This window comes from Rhinolophus ferrumequinum, chromosome 28, assembly GCF_004115265.2.
Source record: "Rhinolophus ferrumequinum isolate MPI-CBG mRhiFer1 chromosome 28, mRhiFer1_v1.p, whole genome shotgun sequence".
In the NCBI taxonomy this organism is placed as follows: Eukaryota; Metazoa; Chordata; class Mammalia; order Chiroptera; family Rhinolophidae; genus Rhinolophus; species Rhinolophus ferrumequinum.
In genome coordinates, this window is record NC_046311.1 from 1,327,874 (window position 1) to 1,348,783 (window position 20,910).

Sequence of the window (20,910 nt, forward strand, 5' to 3'; positions counted from 1 at the left end):
GAGAATCCACATGCTGTGGCTTTGGCGTCAGCGTCGGCACTCTGCCTAAGGGTTCCCGGCAGCTGGGGTCCCCTCGGACTGCGGGCTCTTCCTCCTGATGAGAATTGTGACAGGTCCATCAGGCAGCGCCTTGATGACGTTCCAGGCTTCAAAGCGCGTGAGACCCTGCACGGCCGTGCCGGCCAAATGTAAGATTTCATCTCCTGGCTGGACTGTCTCACTCTGTTCCGAGGCTGCCCCTGGGATGAGGGAGAAGAAGATAGAGTTCCACAGTTGACAGGGGGACAAGGAAAGTTACCTCCTACCCACAACTGGGGAGAAAACAGCCAGACGTGCAGTGTACCTTTGAAAATGCGGTTAACGGTGAGAGGTTTGTCCCCGTGCAGGGAGCCTTTCCCTCCTTCCAGGCTGAAGCCCAGCCCAGCAGAGGTCTTCTCCAGTGTCACTGTGCAGACTGTGGTCTCTACCGCTGAGGAAAACAGGGCTTTTGTTAGGGACGCTCTCCTCTCCAGGCCACAGACACCCTTGGCGTCCAGCTAGCAGGAAGGTGCTTGGGATGTGTGAGCACAGACACACATCTCGGGCAGCACGCCAGGCAGGCGGTGAGTCCTCAGGGCCACAAATGACAGCGCAGCCCCACAGGCCTGGCCCACAGGGCTCTGCCAGGCTGGGAGAACTTACTGGATTCTACGGAGACGTCACTGGCCACAGAGGATGAGGCGGCAGAGTCAGGGGAGCTCCGGTCAGTCGTGGCCTCCAGCGGTGGCCTCCTGGTGACGATTACCGCTTGCCTGGGGTCCCGAGCTTGGCGCAGGATGGCCAGCGCGTCACTGTGGGTGGCCCCTTTGAGGGACTTGCCGTTGATGGAAAGAACCTCGGTTCCCTTCTGAATAGTCCCTTCCTGGGACGCCAAGCCGTTGGGGAACACTCTGTGAACCTGAGGACACCGAGGGAAGTCAGGACCCAGGACGCCCCCGTGTCAGACCGAGATCCTTGCGGGGAGAGCATGTGAACCAGTTAGTCCAGAGGATTCGTGGCCAAAGCAAATGACACTAGTCGTGTGCTAGACGCGGGCCAGCATGCCCTCCTCCCCTACTCGGGGCAGAGACCATTAACAGCGGTGGACAGAGCTGCTTTGGGGGTACAGAGACCTCTTCACTGAAGGACCATGGTGAGGGTTGACTAGGGGTCACGTAAGTGATGGTTACTGTGCTTCCTGAAAAGGATGGATCCTGACAGCTTGCCAGTCAGATGCCACCCTAACCGCTGCCCAGTGGCCTGGTGTCGTGCGTTCCTGGGACCCCGGCACGGGCCCCTCCCTGGCAGGTAGCCTCCCCCCAGGCCCCGTCACTGGGCCACTCACCGTGACCACCTTGTTCTCCAGGTCCGCTCCGCCTGCCAGGCTGAAGCCCAGGCCTGTCCCCTGTTCCTTGTGCAGGACAGTGACGCGGACGGTGTCTAGTTGCTATGGAAGGAAATATATACAGTAAAAACCATCTTCCTGTAACAGCGCCAACAACGCAACAAGTGCTTTAACATCAGGCTGACTCGGTCTCACACCCCAGCTTGCTCCCAGGTACGTCACCTGTCCAAACCTGTGTCATCGTCCATTAAGAGAGGACTGTACTTCCTGGAGTCATGGGAAGCTCAGAAGGAAAAACGACGGTGTGGAGCCACAGGTGCAGCTCCCCTGCGTCCCCCGTCCACACCCACCGGAAAGCCCAGCGTGCTGGGTAACGCAGCTCCGCCCTCTCAGTGTGGGGCGGGTCTGCGGCCCGGGGGTCAGAGCTGTGCAGCGGGACCTGGCTGCTCCTGTCCCCAGCGAGCCCGGTGGAAGCCCAGCCCAGACCACACGTGCCCACGAGTCCCCCAGGCACACAGCGCTTCCTGGCCTGGATGGGGGCGCCCAGAGCCAGGGAGCCCCTCTGCGCTATCTCAAGTCACAGGCTCATCCTGGTCTCACCCTGGGGTCTCCAGCACGTGAGGCAGGACGGGCAGAGGTGGGAGGCCAGGACTGAAAGGAAGTGCGAGCTGGACAGCACTTCTGCTCAGGGGCCCGCTGCCGCATGGGGTGCAAGGCGTTCCCTTTTGGAAAAGGGAAGCCCGAGGTCCGGTTTCGATTCCGGTCCATAACCACCACAGTTGATAATTTAAAAAGCCCCACGCAGACCAAATAAAACGCCCCCACAGGCCCGCGTGGCTCCCAGGCCCCAGTCTGCACCGTGGTGCTGGGGACAACCTCACAGCACAGAATTCACTTGCTGTCCTACAGGGTGGCCTCGTGATTCAGCGTCCCAGGTCCCAGGTGGGATGAGCGCAGACGGAGCTCACCGGCCGGCCTCTACCTGGTCCCCACCTTCCAGCTTTTACCCAAGTGGCCTGAGAGGCCTTGTCAGGTTGGCAGCAATTGCTGCCTGGTCACACCCTCGGCAGGACAGCGCCCTCTGTCACACACACTCTGCCTCCTACTTCACTCACAGAAAGCCCTGGGGGCGGAGGAGTCACAACCCAGGGTGTCATGTCCCGGGGAATACAGTCTGATGCCTGCCCGTCCCCTCACCCCGGGCAGCCCACGAGGGTGCTGCTCTGAGCCCGGCTGGCCTAGCCTGCCTGGCCACCGCCTCCTCCTCTCCACGCACTGCTGGGACTGTGGGAAGTGAAACTTTCAGAATGAAGTGTGCGCCCCAGCCAGCCCTGGGACCTGTCACCTCTCGGTGTGCAGGGGAAGTCCAGGGAGAGAGCTGAGACCCACGCTGCTTGCTTGCAAAGCAGCGTGTCCCTGGAGACGCACGCAGGCCAGCCACCCACGAGACAGCACAGACCCTGGAGAGAAACCCTAGGCTGCGAGGCCTCGAGCCTCCCCTTTCTCTTTGATAAAACTGAAAAGATACAATGAGCCGTGACTGATAACGCTTCATGAGTGACAGCTCCCTTCCCGCAGACGGTCTCCCTGTGACACAGCGACACACTCCCCTCTGTCGCAGGCAGGGCCACCCTGGGCTGGCGTCGCCCTGCCTGCTGCCTTCTCCAGCCTCCAGGAGCCTGCGCTCCTCAAGTGACCTCCCCTCTGGCCTGAGGAGGCGACCACACCGCAAAGCCCAGCCTTTGTCCTGGGGAGGGTCTGTCTGAGACCCACCTTCAGTGTCGCTTCATCCAGAACCTTCACTTCCTCGATGAGCTTCTTTAGCTCCTCCGAGCTCAGCAGGGAGATGACGGACTGGCAGGAAGGGGATGCACAGTCGTCGGCCTCCGTGGGCTCACTGAGACCCTCCGTGTATTCTCTCAGCTCTGAAAGGCTGTCACGAGGAGAAGCAGCACACAGCATGAGCCGTGACGTGAGTGACACGTACTGCAGTGACGGCAGCACAGAGCCCGGCACCCTCCCCTGCCACCACAAGGAACTCGGGCGCACAGAGGGCACAGGACTTGTCTGGTCACGTGGCCACGAAGGGTCGAGATCGGGATTTGAAACCACAGGTGACGTGTGTCTGGCTGCAGTCCTGGCAGCTCACCCACAGTACAGCTGGGGCTCTGGACAGGTGGGCACCGTGCCACAGGCAGGTCACAGCCGCCACACCCGGCAGGCCCGCAGCTGGTGCCCTTGACACGCCCCCCCCACCCCACCCCCAGGTGTTGCGGGCATCTGGCTGCCCTACGTCAGTGCCTGCAACTCCAAAGGGTGCTAGCAGGTGGCCAGCCTTTGGGTTTTGAGCCATTTGGGTGTCTGCAGCTATTTGTTGCAACTTCCGTCCTATTCTGCACGAAACTGGTTTCAGTACTAGGGGATTGCTCCTCCCTTTGACTGACAGAACTGCACAAGGAAGGGGCCCCGCGGCCCAGATGCGAACGGTGAGCCTCGCGGGCCCAACAGGACAAAGCTGCTGGGCCACGAGGAGCCAGGCCCTGGTTTGCGCAATGTGAACGGCACCTCTCGGGGTCTGGGTGGACTCTTCTAGGAGTGCCTGCCTTCTAGGGGGCCTTCCTGCTCCCTCTCAGGCCGTCTGCAGAGCTGGGACCTGATGGGGCGTGATGGGCCTGTGGGCCTCAGACATTTCTCAGCAGAACCACCACCAAGGAAACTGAGAAAGGAGAATGGCTGCCGTTACAGAGGGAAGAGCAGAGGCCAGGACACACCGTGGGGAGCCCTGTCGCCACCCCCCAGAGAGAAGGGGCCTGCTTGTGGTTGGGGACCCAGACGTGCTAACTGCCAGCCCAGGGAGGGGCAGCAAGAAGTCCCCAGAGACCACCTGGCTCAGTCTGCTCCTCTGGCCAGTGGCGGGGGGGACACGTGGGTCGTGCATCAGCGTTCCACATGCCCAGGCAGGCCCCCACCTCCCAGACCAGGGTTGTGAAAGCATGTCCTGAGCCAGGACGGCAGCGGTGTCACAGGCGTGCGCATGGAAAAGAGTAGGTGGAATCACCCTCTGTACCCCTGGGAACCTCTCAAAGCTACGGGGATGAGAAGAGAAACCATGAGTGAACGCACTTGACAGAGAAGCCGTGGTCGGAGGCCCCCGCCCCAGCACAGCTGTTCGCAGCTGGGGCCTCGCTGGACGAGGACACTGGAGACGCCCCTTCCTTGGGGCTGCAGGGGGTCTGGCCACCAGACAGCGAGGAGGGAAGGCACAGCAGGGACTTCATGACAGCCGATGACAGCCGGCTGCTGATGGAGTAGAGTTTACAGGTCTTTTCGTCCAGCGGCTGTACCTCACAAGACCGGGTCCTGGTCAGCGGGAAGCTCCGTGCCCGCTGGCTGGGCACCTTCACCACTGAGCCCTGAGACGGTGGGCTCTGCGTGGACAGCAGCTTCAGGAGAGGGTCGGGGTCAGGGCTTCGGGCTTCGGGACTGGGCACCCGCCCCGGAGGGGGGGTTCCTGGCACACCTGGGTCGCTGGCCTCCGTGGCCGTGTGGGAACCAGGGGCTGGCTGCTCCGCAGCGCGGGGAGCCCCTCGCCCCAGGAAGCCGGGAATCCGTCCTCCCTCTTGCTTCACAGGAGGCTTTGCTGCCTCCCCCGAGGAGCTGGGGGGTTGTGGGGTCACTCTCTGGGCTCCTCTGTCGGGCGGCTGAGAGGAGCCGAAGGTCTCGAAGGAGCTGATTCTCTGCTTGATGGAGCTGGAGGCCCGCGCGGGTGGCCCCAGGCGCTCCCTGGGGGCGGGAGTGGCCTGCGTGCACGAGGCCGCGGGCAATGGTCTGGGGTCAGGACCGCGATGCCTCAGGCCTTTCAAGCTTTGGCGGAACCAGGCTGGCTTGGGGGCCACAGGAGGCCCCTTCTTCACGACGCTGCTGTCTGTGGATGTGTAAGTTTTGGGAGCATCGCTGGTGGCGTCCAGCTTTAGGGGGTTCCCATCAGGGTGGCCCTGTGTCCCTTCCTCTTCACCAAGGCTGACGGGGGGCTGGAGTGGCAGGTGTCCGTGGTGCTCACTCATGATGGGGCTGAACAGGCTTTTGATGCAGTCGGAAATTCTCACCCAGGGGTCTTCGGCGGTGCTGTCAAGGATGCAGTCCAGCCGAGCCTGCCTCTTCAGCACCGGGTGTCTCCCTGGGGACGTCTGCGTCACTGCGGAGGAGAGAGAAGGCCAGAGGTTTGCGGGACGTCTGACCCGGAGTGTTCTTCCTCAGTTCTATTCTCAAAGCTGAAGGGTCCTACAGGAGGGGTGACACAGTGGCCGAGCCCTGGCTGGGGGTGCAGCGACCTAGGAGCCACTGCCTGGGTGAAGCTGCAGCAGGCAGGACGGCAGAAGCAGAGGGGAGGGTGACCTCACAGCATGCTAGCATTTTGGAGCTGGGAGGGTTCTCCGAGTTTGTGGTCGCTGGGTGGCTTTTTCTAATTGAGGAACCCAGCAATCGGAAGGGTGAGTGGCCATCTTTGTGCCCCGGGGTGGCGGGGTGAGCCCGCCTGTGTGGCCATGGTCATGCTCAGCCTCTCCCGCCCCCTGCCCCCCGTCCGTGCAGGCCAAGCTCCTGTCTGGTTCCCACCGAGGCGCTGAGTCCACTAGTGATGTGTGAGCATCACCAGGTGCACCTTTCTCACGCACGCAGGTGGTGACGGACACGGCCCATGCTGTGCGGCCGGCCTCTCAGACAGGCGACACTGAGCGCCCGGGACGCAGCTGCCCGTGCCGAGGTGGGGGAGTCGGGCCCTCTCCCCGGGGCTGTTCTCCCGGTGACTGGCCGGCCTGCGTTCCTCCCCGGCACCCCAGCACCCTGCCGCCACCGAGCCGCGGGGCCCCGACCTGCGAGCCCCAGTCCTGCCATCACGTCACATGGACTTCTCTGATCTCACATCGTCCCTGCTCACTCGCCTGGTCCAGATGGCCCTTCCTTCAGGAAGGGGACGGTCCTACCTGAGCTGCCGGCTCTCCTCCCTGGCTCGGCCTCTGACTGGGACGCTGTCTGCAGGACGACTGCAGGTCCTGGGTGGCAGGCGGCTGCGTGGGACACTCTCCCTGCTGTGACTTCCTGCGGTGGCAGCGGTGGCAGCAGTTCTCTGGCTTCCTGTGGTGTAAACAGGAAGCGAGGCCGTGTCAGAACGGTAGCTGTCAGCTGTGAGAGGCGAGGGTGCACTTGGCCACCCCCATAAGGGTCCCGCACTGAGGGTCCTTCCTGCGTCCCCGACACGACACGAGTGCCTCCCTCGCCAGGACTCCTCCTACCGGGGATGCAACAAGCGTAAGTTCTTTGATGATACTTTTTTTTTTCCCTAACAAAAATCAAAGGTTTTTGGTGTTTGTTTTTTTTAATTAGGAAAAAAATGCCGTATTTCAACACAAGATCACCATTTGTGACAATGCAAACCAAATGAGTCTTAAATCAAAACATCATGATGATGGAAGAGCCGATATGTGACACCTTTCAGGAGCCGGCAGGTATCTTACCGTGAAGTACACACAACTTGCTGTACGGGTGGTATAAGCAGAGGTTCACAGAACACACCCATGCGTGGATGTCCCCACTGAAAACATACATTTTTTTGGTATTTGAGGAGGGTGACAGGTGATGCCTGGGTGCTTCATGGCCTGACTCAGTCAAGCTTCTATTTTTAATTCTAAATCTTCCTTTAGTTTTTGGTTTCACAAAACCTTTTTTGTAAAGAATACTGTTCTTGAAGTAGAAAACGTTACGTAGCCCTTTTCTTTCCATCCCAACCCCCACAAGCGACACCCTGACCTAGCGATCACACACGTACTATTTGTAGTGTTTGCTGAGCGTGGTGGCACAGGCTGTGTTAGCAAGGGACGGGGGTTTATGGGTTGTAGGACGGGCCCCTCTGCAGGGACGTACAGCACCGCCCCGTTCTTTGAGTTCTAGGCTACTGCTGGTAGCGCTCTCACAAATCATGTTGCTACAGAAATTGTTTGGGTTTCGAGCAGAGCAAAGTGGGGGATCCCATCCCAGTCTGGGCCTTAACGGTCGTGTAGTCAGGGGCTGTGAAGCTACTGTTGTGGTTTATTTTTGTTTCAGCTACAGCTGTCTAGGGCCTAGGGCAGAATGGAACTTTATTGCTGAAAATCTTTTTTAATATGCTTTATGTTGTATTTTATTAATTTGGGTTAAACGCATAACTGCGATGGTTGGCACGAAATCTACCAACCCTTCTTGGTTAACTTAGTCCAACTTTGGTTTGCAGCTGAGTTCTCACCCCTGCTGTGTCCCGTGCTTAGGCAGGGCGTTAGGACATGTTTGTAAGTGTGCTTGGCCCTCCGCCTTGCAGTTGTTGCCGACTTACAGGCCTTCGTCCTGGGTGCACGTGGACTCTTACTAAAAACTGAAAGGAAGGGTAGGACCAGCCCTATGTGTCTATGGAATAAGTGAACTCATTTAGGTATCTTACGTGCCTTGCTTTCACTGTTAAGCTGCATGAACGGGTGAAGGGTCTAGGTTATATTTAGACGACGGTGGTTACAAAGGAATATTAATTTGGGGAGACAGATTCGGGGGGGATTCGTGGGCATCGATGCACGTAGTGGTTTGTAGAAGATAAAGAAATCACAGATCTTGAGGGGGTAGCTGTCTGTGGAAAACCGTTAAAGGAGCATGTTTGTATCTAGGGTTTTTTTTTTTCTGTTGAGTGGTTCTATGATTAGCAGGTTGAGTAGAATTTTGTTAGTGAATTTGCTTCAGTATATGGAATGTCTGTGTGTCGATACAGAATGAGTGGGAGCGAGGCCTTGTGTATCATTGTGTATTTGACGTTGTTTGTTTGGCTTGGCAAGATGTTAACAATTACGCAGTGTATCGGGTTTCACGGGCGTTGGGTGGGTAGCAGTGGGGCTGGCTCAGCTAGTTACCGGTGTGGGCCAGCACACGGGAGCATGACGTCTGCATGGCCTACATCCTCATTATGTCCTGTAACCATGGACTGACCTGTACTTGTGGTTATGGGATCGTAACCGGCGCCCCAGTCATTGCACACGCACGTGACTGGAGGTCCCAGCTGCGTCCTGAGCCATCAATGACTGTATTACTCCCGGTGATGCTGGCCTGTGTGGAGTGGACGGTCGGATTGCACAGGCTGAGAGAGGCACGTGCAGCTGTGATGTGTGTGGGGGGGGCCGGGCGGAGTCTTCTGGGTCTCCTCAGCGGTTGGGTGAAAACGGGGTAATATTAGTCACATTCGAGTCAGGAGTAAGAGTCCTAGCACACCCCTGATTGTGCAGTTGCGGGGAACGGAATTTTCTGTGTGCCTGATGGAACCCCCGTGGGGGCGAATGTTCACGTGTCCTGAAGGACGAGCAGGTGCTGTGGTACCAGAGCTGAGCGGATGAGAGGAAGGAGAAAGAAGAAGGCCGAGAATCCTCCTCAAATTCACTGCATAAGGCCAGGCCGGACGTGAGGGACAGATTGCCGAGAGGAGGTAAGGGCTGCTGGTCCTCAGATGTGACCTGGGGGCAGCACGTGACCTGTAAGTGCCGTTGCTGTCCCAGTAAACAGTAAGGTCGTGGTGATGTGCCAGGTTTCTGCAAATGTGTGAGATCCGAGCTGTAGGTAGGCCTCGTCCCCGAGTAGCAACGGGCACAAAAATGGCGCCGCATTCAGTCGTGATCTACGCCCCTGCCGATGGGGCTTACAGAGGAGAGCGGCGACAGTGCCTCATGTGTGCTGTCTCGCCAGGAAAGGCGTGCTCGGGTTTGCAGGGCGGGGCAGACTCCCGAAAGACCTGAGGTTTCATCGTGAGCAGAGAGGGGATGGAGCCGCGGGTCAGTGAATGAGCTGCTGGTACAACGCTGTTTTCTCAGGTCACTGGTGATGGACAGACTCCAGGACTAGGTAAGAGCACTGAGCACAGGTCCTGGAGGAGGAGTTTCGCGGTCAGTTGTGGAGGGTTTTCCTCAAAATCCTCAGCAATGTATGGGCCACTTGGGTTGACTGCCAGTCGAGGGGTTGTGGAGTTGTGATGAATTTTGGTGGATCTTTTTTAGATTTGATGGTATCTTGCTTTTTTTTGGGGGGGGGAGGCGGTTGAAGGGAGGTGCCAGTAGTCTGGTGTACAACCACTGTGGCCAGTGAACAATATCCGGAGGTTTGAGTTTCCAAGCTAACGTCCTGGGAGCGTTTCTGTCTGGTTTACCACAGAAGTTGCGTTAACTCTATGCATGCTGAAAAGAGGAGGAGGAAGCTGTCTGTAACGGGTTAGGAGATTGGGTCAGTTTGGGATTTGTCAATAAAGAAGTTGCTCCTTCACTGGTAGTGGTTACTTGTTCATCCATAGTTACTGGTGTTGTGATTGCAAAGATTACTTGTGGAAACTAAATGTAATTCGGGTTAGGGTTAACGTAATGCAAAAAGAGAGGTACAACTTGACTAGACCTTTTCGGTTGGATACTCGAGTGGATTTTATTATTGGAAACTGGGAGACTGATTTGCATAAACATTCTGGAGTCAGAAGAGCTGTAGTTTTGGGTTTGCTGATGGGCTCCTTTATGGTGGGAGGCGCTGTGTAACCCTTGGAAAAGGGCTGTCAGACCGTTCATAGCGAGTCCGCCGGGGACAGCAGTCCTGCAGACGTGAGGACGTCAGTCCGCGGGGGACCGTTGGGCAGTGGGTCCTGTGTAGCTTCCTGATGTCTGAGGAGACGTGTGAGTTGCGGTGTGGCTGACGGAGGGTTTCGTGATCACTGATTTAGCTGGTTTGAGGTGGACAGAGAGGGTGGTGATGATGTCATCTCATGAGGAGAATGTCAGGAAGGGGTGTGCTGTCCCACTTCTCCGGGGACTCGCACTGCTGTCCTCCACAGTGTAACGACTCTGCAACCAGCGCCAGGGGCGTGTACATGTGCTTCTGGAAGTCCTACCAGGAGGCCGCAGTCAGGCGCCTGTGCTGTGAGCGGCATTCTGCATGGCGGTCACGGAAAAATACTAGTTGTTCTCTGTTGGGTTTTGGTGGAATAGAGTGGGGGCTAGAAAGGGAGGCAAGTCGGGTTTCAGGGGACTAGAGGGGGCACTCTGGGGCAGAGCAGGAACAGAAGGCCCAGAAGTCTGGCTTTTTGCTCAGCGCGTTAGTGTGTGCTTATTAGTGGGGGTGTGGTGGGGTGCTCTAAGGCAAGGTTTGGGGGTGCGGTGTCAGGGTAAGGAGGATCTGTGGGGGGTGTCGTCTGCACTGCAGGAGAAGGGGGGTCCTGGGGGCAGGTACATTCAATCCCCTCACACACACCACACAGGTCAGTGTAACAAACCTAGGAAGCCTGTGTCCGGGTCCGTCAGTGCTTGTTTTTCTGTTTTAGGTTTCGGGGGAGAAGGAGGCTGAGGGGCTGAAAGAGGAGGCAGGTCGGGTGCTGTGGGGACTAGAAGGAGAGGCAAGCTGGGCCTTGTGGGAGTTGAGAGGAGGCCAGTGGGGACGCTAGAAGGGGAAGAAGTGTGTTGGGGGACAGGTCGGGGGAATATGGGGCTAGAAGGGGAGAACAGGACGAAAGGCTGGGAAGCCATGCTTTTTGTTCATGTGGATTCTTAGGACGGGGAGGGGGATGCTAGAAGCCAAGATTCGGGGGGTCCAGTACCCCGGTGCAGATGACCTCTGAGGGAGGGAGACGTCTGCCTGCAGGAAAAGGACGCTCCCGTGGGCGCATCAAGACCCCACTCACCACGCACGTGTCAGTGTAATAAACCGAGCAAACCTGTGTCTGCTTGTCTTTCTTTTGGGTTTGGGGGCAGGAGGGGGGCTGGAATGGGACTCTGTGGCGTGTCGTGGGGGTAGAGAGGTGACCAGAAGGGGAGCACGCTGGGTGTTGGGCGGGGGGGCGACTATGGGGACTCTGTGCCTCCCTCCGTGTGACACGTCATCATTGGGACGATGTGTCGTGCGGGTGTGTCTCTAAATTCCAGTGACACCCTAAGAGGATTCCAAATGGTAAGAAGAGATGACATGAGGAGAAAAGAAACAAATGTTTTTTTGTTTCTGTTATTTACGTCCAAGAAAATGCAGAGTTTGTTTTTTTTAAATGAAACAGAAACTCAAATCAGAAAGCATCCCGACTGAGCAGTAGGAAGGAATGTGAAAGCATTTGGTATTGGTCAGAGGGTATAGACTGTTTAGAAATTAACTAGATCTAAAATACATTTAAATCGTGGTAAAATGATGAGAGAAATGATTGGAAGACAAGAAATAAAGTTCAAAAATTTCCAAACTGCTATGGAAAACAGAGACACACAGAGAGAATGAAGGAAAGGGCAGTAAAAGGAACAAATAAGAAAACATAGTGAATTTAAAAAGCATAAAAGTAAGTTGGAAGTATTAACTGCACAAAACCAGTCATCATCGTGAATCTAAGGACATTGATCTCAGATATAAGGCTTTTACATTGAGTGAGAAAAGATAACAAAGACAACACTCAGCATCCAGCTTTGTACTGTTTTCGACAGACATCACTAAAAGAACTGACAAAGAAAAGTTGAAAAATAAGCAAGTGGAAAAGACGATCTCAGCCAACTGCTGACTCAGCACCAACAGCCACAGCTGCCACGCGCAGCTCCTCCACAACCAGGCGGCGTCTCACAAAGTCCCTCCTCTGCCGCTCACCTCAACTCAGGGCCTCCCTCAGGCACCACCCGGGGCATTCCTACCATCTGTGCTCAACTCTCACCCTCCTTACAGACGTCACAGGGCATTGCCACCGGCCTGCTGGGGACCAGCTGCTCATGTCACCCTTGCCCGCTGTGTTTGTGAGTCGTCAGTGTGACAGTTCACATGACATGTTGAACCTAATGTGTAGCAGCTCCCGGCCCACCTGTCAGCCTGCCCTCTGCTCCGTGGAAGGGACTACAGAGGACGTACACCGAGGTCCCCTAGGGGTGACATGGACAGGCGGTCACAGGACAGGGAGACGCAGTGAACACACACGGAAACGAAGGCTGGGACAGCCTGGGTTCCCCCAGCTCCACGTCTGAAGGAGTGGGGAGGAAAAGGTACCTGAGAAATAAATAGAGGCCAGTTCGGCCGCTTCGCGGAAGTCCCATCACGTACAGGACAGTAAGGCTCTGACCCAGTTCAGTCGCGAGCGTGGCGCCCCCAGCAGGCAGCAGGCCTGTGTGTGCGTGTGCAGAAGACCCTCTGACACGGCCCTCCGGGGGCTCTGCTGCCCCTTACTGATGACGCCACAGAATCACCCGCACAGAAGCCACCCTGAGACCCAGAAGCCCCGCGGCGGCCAGCCCTTCCCTCTGCAGAGGACAAAGCTGTCACCAGCACGGACACTCTGCCCAAGGCTCAACAACCCTGTCCTGGACACACAGCGCTCGGCCACAGGACCCTTACCTGTCCACAGGTGGGCAAGGTGTGTTCAGACGGGCAGAGCGTGGTCTCTTGCTCCTCCGGACTCTTAGGCGAGTCAGTGCCACTTTTAAAGTATTTCCTGGGTGGAGGCTTCGGCTTGCAGGACGTCGGCTTTCTGACGAAAATCTCCAAGGACTTCTTCAGTCTCAGGGGCGGGTGGCCGTCCTGCTTCTCACAGAGCAGGGGCCCGGACGCGGCCGCGGGAAGCAGCCCAGGCTCCTGCCCCAGGGGCAGGCCGTGTGTCCTCGCTTCCAGGTCCGACAGCTGCTGCTGTCCGCCACTGCTGGGACTCCCACCGGGGGACGTGGACATGCAGCTGCTGTCACTGCTGGAGCGCGTCATGACCTTCGGAGCCCTGCGAGGGGGCGCTGCCCAGCTCCTCTCTCGCTCCTTGCCCAAGGCTGGCCGCCCGTGCCAGCTGCTCTCCAGCCTTCTGACGCCTGCTGGGAAGCACAGTGAACCCCACACCTGAGCTTGGGCAGACAGCACATGCCATCCGCCCCGCTCACGTCTGCTGCTCCTCTGAGCTCATTCTGCACGTGGAGCCCAGCACTCGGCTTTGGTCCCTGGGGAACCGAATGACTGCTTGGGAAAAGCCTTCACCATTTCTATCTCCACGACAAGGACACCACGTACAACCCACCCGCTGGGCCATCAAAAGGGCTGGGTGTCCCAGTGACATGGAGTGCAGTGGCAGGTGGCCTACGGCTGTCCCCCCACCCCCTGCAGACTGGCCCAGGTACAGACGGCCACCTCGCCCGAGAGGCGGCCCACGTTCAGTGACTGCTGGTGATGAGGCAGGAAAGGCCCAGCCATTTGTGCCACCAGCACAGCTCTGAAGGGGGTTGGACGAAGGCATGTTCTCTCATCTCAGTTCACATGCATGTGAAATCCTGTGCCTCCCCACCCAGAAATGTGAGCCGCATTTCCCTAGTGAACTGCCAGCTTTCCACCCTTGTCCATAAGCCAAGCTGGTCCACGAAGCCTGGGGTACAGCGTGAGTTAATGTCTAACCTCAAAGCTCTCCAAGAAGGCAAAGATATTTCAAACTCAAGTTCACTACTTCCCTTACCTTCCAGACTCCACTGATGTCTCTCCTTCCCAAACTTGACACTGTCCAAGGCCTGGGCCACCGCGTCCTTCAGCTGCTGCTCAGAGACCTAGAAAACGCCAATCATCTCAAATAAGCCACAAAAACGCGGTGTCAGGCTCTGACTCCAGGACCAGCTCCCACCTGAGCCCCTGGGCTCTGGTTTCTTTCCCTCCGACACTCTCACAAATAGCTAACAGATTCCATTTGCAGACACACCCTGGGCATCAACGGTTCCCTCGTAACTTCTGGGTAATGTCCAAACTCTGTCCCTAACCGGGTTGTCAAGGTGGCCCATCTCCACTCTGCAAACGTCCCGACACTGCTTCCTTCCTTCTTTCCTTCCTAACTCCAGACAAAGTGACCCCTTCGCCGTTCACCCCTGGAAGCTACTCTCTTCTTGGTGCTGTCGGGACGTCACCAGCGTCACCGTCACCACCACCAGCACCACCAGCACCATCCTCATGACCGCACTGCCATCTCACTGTCACGTACCGTCACTGCCATCAGTCACCATTAAGAGTAGGGTCTTGGAGTCAAACACACCTGTTCAAGTCCCACCTCCCCCACCTGCTGTGTACATTTAGACAACGTCCTTAACCTGAGCCCCCGTTTTTCCTTCCATAACACAATGACAACCTTACAAGTTGCTTCACAGTCAGGTGACGACAGGGTTTTTTAAAAATAACTTGAGAACTCAACAGAGACAGACAGGGACCGGAATAGGCATATCTCCAAAACAGGCATACAAATGAGCAGTGAGCACATGAAACGGTGCTCAGCGTCACCAGTGTTGGGGAAATAAATGCAAGTCAAGGCCACAGTGAGACACCCCCTCGCACCCATCGGTAGCCTTGATGGCTACTATCGAGACAAAATAGAAAGTGGCCGGGATTGCTAAAGGTGCAGAAACTGGAAGCCCTGGGCCCCGCTGGTGAGACTACGAAACAGTGCGGCCGCTGTGGGAAGGGCTGGTAGGTCCTCGGAAAACTGAAAACGTAACGGCCACCGGCTGCCGCACAGTACGCCGTCTGGGCACACACGCAACGAAGGGAGAGCTGCACACCCACGTCCACGGCAGCATAATTCACAACCGCCACACCGTAGGAGCAACTGGCCCCCGTGAGGGCCATCGTGGTAAGTGAAATGACCCAGTCACAAAAGCTCCCACACTGTAGGATTGTCTGACAGGTTCCAGAACGTTCTATAACTGATGGATGCGGGGCAGGGTGTGGAGGGGGCAGTTGTTCAATGGGGACCAAGTTTCAGTTTTGCAAGATGAAAACTTTGGTCGATGACGGTGGTGACGCTGCCCCATAGTGTGACTGCACTTACACCTAAGAAAGGCGAACACGGGAAACATTACCTTAGTTGTTTCACACAGTAAGGAACCACTCACAGTGCTGGGCGCCATGCGTGCCAAGGGGAGATCACCCCCCGCAGCAGACCCGAGGTGAAGACCACCCCCCATTTCAGACTCTAGAAACCTGAGCCTTGGAGGAGTTACATGGATTTTCCAAAGTCACCAAAACTAAGCGGCTAAGCTGGATGTGGGCCGGGCCGTGTGGTCTCTGCTGCCCGAGCCCCACCTTTCCTCTAGGAGCAGGCTCCCTTGTCTGAGCAGCTGCGGGCCTCTGTGTGTGTGCCCCGTCGTCCCTCCAGCCAGCACTGGCCCCACACCCTGCTCCGTACTGACCCAGGGCACGGACAGGCACTCGGAAATGGAGACCCCTTTCTCCTGCTGCCTACAGATTTAGCCCCACTCTCCCCTTAAGTAAGGCGTTTGCTCCGCTCCTATGTGCTTCACTGCGGGCTGAGCAGGCTTTGGGGCCCACGCCACACACAACTTTTTTACACTCTGTCCCACTAATGCTGGGTTTGGGAGTCACGGCTTTAGCAGGGTTCAGTCCGAGCCTCTCCACTGAGCTACACGACGGGCAAGTTCCTCTCCTCTCAGCCCCAGGTTCCCATGCGGACTTCACGGGACTGGACAACTGAAGCTGAGGGTCTGCGTGGCATCTGTGGCAAACAGGCCTGGCACCCATGCCACATGGAGCAAACAGTGCTGAGGATTATCATCAGGTCCCCAGAGCGACCTCCTTACGCCCATGGCTTTAGCTCCCAAGCTCAGCCCAACCTCGACCCCACCGACCAGTGTTACCAGCCCGAAATCTACTTGTCCGCTGGCCTTGCCCTGTCTTGCGGGACGTCCCACCGGCTCTGCTACCTCCTGCCAGGCACTGACACCATCCGCCCCTCCATTCCCTGTCCTGGTGGTGGTGGTGGCACCATGCAGGCTTCTTCCAAGCTCTAAATACTCAGCCACGCTCCGCTGCCCTCTCATGCCCAGGGTGTAGGGGGCTGTGGCTCCCCGGTGTTGCCTCCTGATGCCCTTACGTGCTGGATCACGCTGTCACTGACAAACTCAAGTCCACCCACAGCCGCCTGTCCGCCACAGTCCAGGAACACAAAAAACGGAAACGGAACACATTACAACTACAGCTACAGACCTCGCTGCCCAGAGAATAACCTACCACCACTCCCCTCTGACAGGTCCCTGCGCCGAAACCACGCCTGCAGATCTAGAGAGACTGGAATAGACAAGGATGCCCAAACCCAGGCCAGCTGACTGGGGTCTGGGTGCAGAGCACCCAGAGGAGCACACGGAACCGAGATCCAAAGAACTCAAGGCAGAGACGTGCTGCTGTTGTCACCAGAGCCCTTTAAGAAAGACCCTGAATTAGGGTTAACAAATGTGACGTTCAGTCCCTCCTGAACCCCTGTCTTTAAATTCGCTTCAAGGCTTTCCTTGGGGACACTGATCTGAGCCTTGTCTCCGGTCTCCTTTTGGCAGCCAAACCAACGGTATTTCTCTGCAAACAAACCTGTTGCCTTCCTTACACTCTGGCTTCTCCGAGCACCATGAGCAAGGAACCCACCGGTTTGGTTCGGTGACATCAGGACTCCGCGACTGTGAGCTGTGTCCCCACTCAGGATAGGCCCTTCCTCTCTCCTGACACCTGTGTCCTATAAGCCTCCCTTCCATCCCCTGGCCTTCCCTGAGCAATGACTGCCCTGGGCTGCAGCTGTTTCTATGTCGGGCTCTCCAGCCAGACCGTGACTTCAGGCAGGACCGTGGACCACGAACGCGCCTCTAACGCAGGGCACAGGGCACGCACTGGACGCGTGGCTGGAGGGGTCTCCTGCACCCACTAGCAGGGCTCTGCCTGCGCTAGAGCCTGTCACTCACCCAACTACAAGAGCCCCAGCCACTGCCGTCGCCCGTGCTGCCGACCTTGTCACCACACACACTTGGGGCCACAGGCAGTGTTGCGAGCCTGGGGGGAGGGGTGGCCAAAGCAGATGTCACCTGTGGGTCCGGATGCCGGCTCACGATGATGGGGACGGGGCCGGGCTCACAGTGGCTCAGGACCGAGTGGACCTCATTCAGCGTCATGCAGGGCACAGGCGACTCATTGATTTCCACGATCTCGTCACCACACCTGCAAGACGTGAACAGGAAGCGGTGGGCAAGCCCGTCAGTGTGCTGCCGGGACGGTCACTTCCCCGGGGCCCACGCCCGCCGGGGCCGTTGGATGACACCTGAAAGCCACATCTGTAAGTACACGTGCCTGGTCAGCTGCCAAACTCGGAACAGGCAGCGCTCCTGCCTCGCTCACCACCTCGCTGAGCGCCCACAGCGGGACCTTCCACACCCTGAGGGCCCAGTGTGACAGCACGGAGTCTGCGGCCTCCCTCCCTCACCCACTCACTGCGCCTGGAAGGCTGAGGGCCGCTGCACCCTCTTCACCAGGATGGAACCGTCACTTCCTCCCTGTGGGCCTCTGTGTTCGCACATGTACGACAAATGGCGCAGGGGACGGTGGGACATGTGTGAAAGGTGAAAAAGAAATAACTGGGGGGAGGAGAAGTTGAGGTTCTCGCCAACAGAAACAAGGGGAGAAGACGAGGAAGTTCACGCTTGTTGAAAGGAGGAAAGCGAGTTACTAAACAGACAAAGAGGAGCTGGAACAGATGGCGTTGCATGGGCACACGGAAGATTTACACGCTCCATGGCCCTCGTTTCACAGACGAGGAAACTAAGGCACAGAGGGAAAACCGATCTCCTCGGTAGTAAGACCTTGCTCAGGGAGCAAACAAGTCCTTCCAGAAAGGCCAAATCGTAAATACGTTAGGCCCTGGGGCCGTCCCACCTGTCACAACAACTCGACCACCATGTAGCATGAGCACCCAGCCACGGAAAACATGGGACAGTAGCTTTGCTCCGATAAAATGTTATTTAAGAAAACAGCCGCGGGCCCGTCTGCCGACCTCTGGCCTCGCTGGTTACCGGGTGTCCTGACGCTGATCACACTGTCCCCCAGTCTACATTTCTGTTCAGTTGGTCCCCCTTCGCCTTTGAAATGCAAGTGCTCACTTCCACTGATGTAACGGAACACCACGCCCGTATAACACAGGATGCCAAGGAAAGCAGAAGCTTCCAGAACAACCCCTACCCAGATGCAGGTCTAGGGGGCAGGACTGACTGAGACAATCACGGAGTCCGCACTTACGCCCCCGGTGACAAGAGCCCAGCCCCCCGCACAGCTCAGAAGCTCCCTCAGCGCTCCGTTCCCACGAAGTTTGCCTTTCATTGCAGTTACAGGAAACCCTTTCCAAATCTGGTGAAGCTCTGCTGATGGAGCAGAACCCAAACCCAGTGAGAGGACAGGCAGATGAAGACAGATTACACGAGAGGAGACACACTGCATGTGGATGCCGGGCGAGCATGAACTTTGTAGCACGTTGAACCGGGAAAGACTGTTGCCACTAAATTCAGATCACTGACTGAAAAGAAATTTTAGATTTGTACTTTTCTTGGAAGTTACTTCTGAAGAAGTATTTCTGGAATGCCTGACACTGTTTTCTTCAGGCCTGTGAGCTTCCTGCTCTACATACAGGGCACAGGTAAGCTCTGGACATCCCTCTGACGTCACTCTTCACCCCACATTAACTAAATCTGAACTCAGTGTGACTCCCTCACGTTTGCTGTTTCGTCCTGGTGTTCCCTGAGGCAGGGCCTGTCAGTCGGCACCGGGCCTGTCACACACAGGTTCTCATTGGCCTCGGATTCCGCTGCTGCCAACCCCAGGGGCAGGTCCACGCTGGCCCGAGGTCCACGCTGAGGGGAGCAGGCCCTCAGTCTTAGCTGGACCACTCTCAGTCCCTCCCGTCTGCTGAGGAACAGGAACAGGGACATACCGGAGTCGTCCGTCCAGATGCGCCACAGATCCCGGGGACAGCGTGTGCACGAAGATGCCCGAGACGCACTGCAGGTAGGGGACGCTGCACAGGCCGATGCCCAGCCCGACGCCGGCCTCTGGAGGCGGAACGGGGGTGTGACTCACAGGGTCCCCACTCACCCTGGTACTCAGCCCGCCTGCCCGCCCGCAGGAAACATATGCCCCCGTCAGCAGCAGGGATCCAGGCGAGAGGGGAGCACCAGGGAGGGAGGGTGTCCGGGACTGTTAGGCCGCAGGCAGACAAGGAACAGGGAATGTGCTGGAACACAGCAGGACGGCCACTTCCGGCCTCCGAGGGCACCACACAGGCTAAAGTTGGAATGCCAAGGAAGCAGGGACACGGAGATGGGGCGTGCAGCCCCGGAAGCCCAACGGGGAGAAGCGGCACGCCACGCGGCAGGCACACGGCCGCCAGGGCCTGTCCTACACCCATGGTCCTGAACAATGGGCTACGGGACTTCGTTTCTGTCTTTACAGACATGACGGCTTCTGTGGGCCAAGGATGTAAACAGCGAGACCCGTTAAGGGGCCAGACAACGGTGGCCTGCACTTTCTAGGGGTGTTAAGGTCAAGTGCACAAAGACCGGGAGGGCGGGGCACCGCGTGTAGTTGTGTGTGTGTGGTTTGTTTGCTCTGCTTTCTGTGGCTCCTAAACCAGAACGCACGGACCGGATTCGGACGGCGTACTGCCTGGGCTGCTACAAACAGAGCCCGGGGCCTTCCGCTAAGCAAGGGCCCGAAAATCTGCTCAGAGACATCGCTGCGCTGCACTGGCCGGTTCCCGTGAGGGAAGCCCGCGAGGGGAGGCACGGCCCCCGCAAGGCTCCTACCTTTCCTCAGGGACACCTCCACCATGACTCTGTAGCTGGGCTTGGCCGTGCTGGCGGGAGCCGCGGGCTGTGCCCCGAGGAAGCAGCTGCTGTCCCTGGTGACACAGGTGCTGGAGCTCAGGGAGCGGCACAGTGGAGGTGACAAGTGGCTGCTCAGGCAGTGGGGGGCCGTCAGACGCGTTCTCACCGTGAGGGTCAGAAGCCCCTTTTTTGCTTGCTGGAAGGAAAGCGGGTGCTGCAGCATTCCAGGGTGGCTCGGGGCGAGGGGGGAGCCGCCCACAAGGGACCATGCGTGTCTGCGTGCGCGTGTGTCATCAGTGTGCGTGTGTGTGTGATGTCCGTGCGCATATACACAGAGGTTATAAACTGCAGTAGATACACAGATATGACATATTACACATACGACAACATGCGTGTATACAGACACCTTCGAGTCTGTAACTACATGGACACTCCAAAGTGCCTTTTAGTGACTGCCTTCGAAACTTAAAACCAGTTTGTAAATCTATCAGTGTAAACACGCACAGACTGTAAAACAGATGTGCACATCTGAAGTAGTGGGAACCGCCCCCGTCCCAGTGCGGTCGCTCCCGCTGTGTCTGTGTCGGGGCTGTTCCTACACTGAGCCAACACCAGCACCACTGGGGTGCTGCACAGGAAGCGTCCCTGTGTGTCGCTGTCTTGTGGTTTTACAGGTTGTGTTTGTAGCTGGGAATGAAGGAGGGTGATGCTGGGACCATGGTTCCTTTGCCTGAGGACCCACCCGTCCTCACCAGGCTCACCTTAAACTTCTGCAAAGCGTCCTGATGTGTCAGTCCAGCCATTGATTCACCGTTGAGTTCCAGGATTTCATCACCTGTGGGGACGACCAACACCTTGAACTCTAGTCTCGCCAGCTGCCCGGCATCTGCACGTGTGCAG

At 57.5% G+C, this 20,910-nt stretch overlaps 1 protein-coding gene across 8 annotated transcripts in view; it reads right to left on the reverse strand.

Annotated features, from left to right (window-relative positions):
• Positions 1-3: 3 nt before the first annotated feature.
• IL16 (interleukin 16) overlaps positions 4-20,910 on the reverse strand; it is a 72,332-nt gene continuing 51,425 nt past the window's right edge. For 5 of the 8 annotated variants that reach the window (XM_033100247.1, XM_033100249.1, XM_033100252.1 and 2 more), the window contains 13 exons: positions 20,772-20,845; positions 19,990-20,206; positions 19,119-19,236; positions 17,227-17,359; positions 13,839-13,926; positions 12,749-13,209; positions 6,346-6,496; positions 4,487-5,558; positions 3,137-3,296; positions 1,364-1,465; positions 682-937; positions 344-469; positions 4-239 (listed from right to left, as the gene is read on the reverse strand). In XM_033100247.1, coding sequence (XP_032956138.1) covers positions 46-239; positions 344-469; positions 682-937; positions 1,364-1,465; positions 3,137-3,296; positions 4,487-5,558; positions 6,346-6,496; positions 12,749-13,209; positions 13,839-13,926; positions 17,227-17,359; positions 19,119-19,236; positions 19,990-20,206; positions 20,772-20,845 — 3,152 coding nt within the window. In that variant the 3' untranslated portion in view covers positions 4-45. Of the gene's footprint in view, positions 240-343; positions 470-681; positions 938-1,363; positions 1,466-3,136; positions 3,297-4,486; positions 5,559-6,345; positions 6,497-12,748; positions 13,210-13,838; positions 13,927-17,106; positions 17,195-17,226; positions 17,360-19,118; positions 19,237-19,989; positions 20,207-20,771; positions 20,846-20,910 lie in introns of those variants that run through there. The other 3 variants (XM_033100248.1, XM_033100254.1, XM_033100253.1) reach the window with 3 other exon arrangements.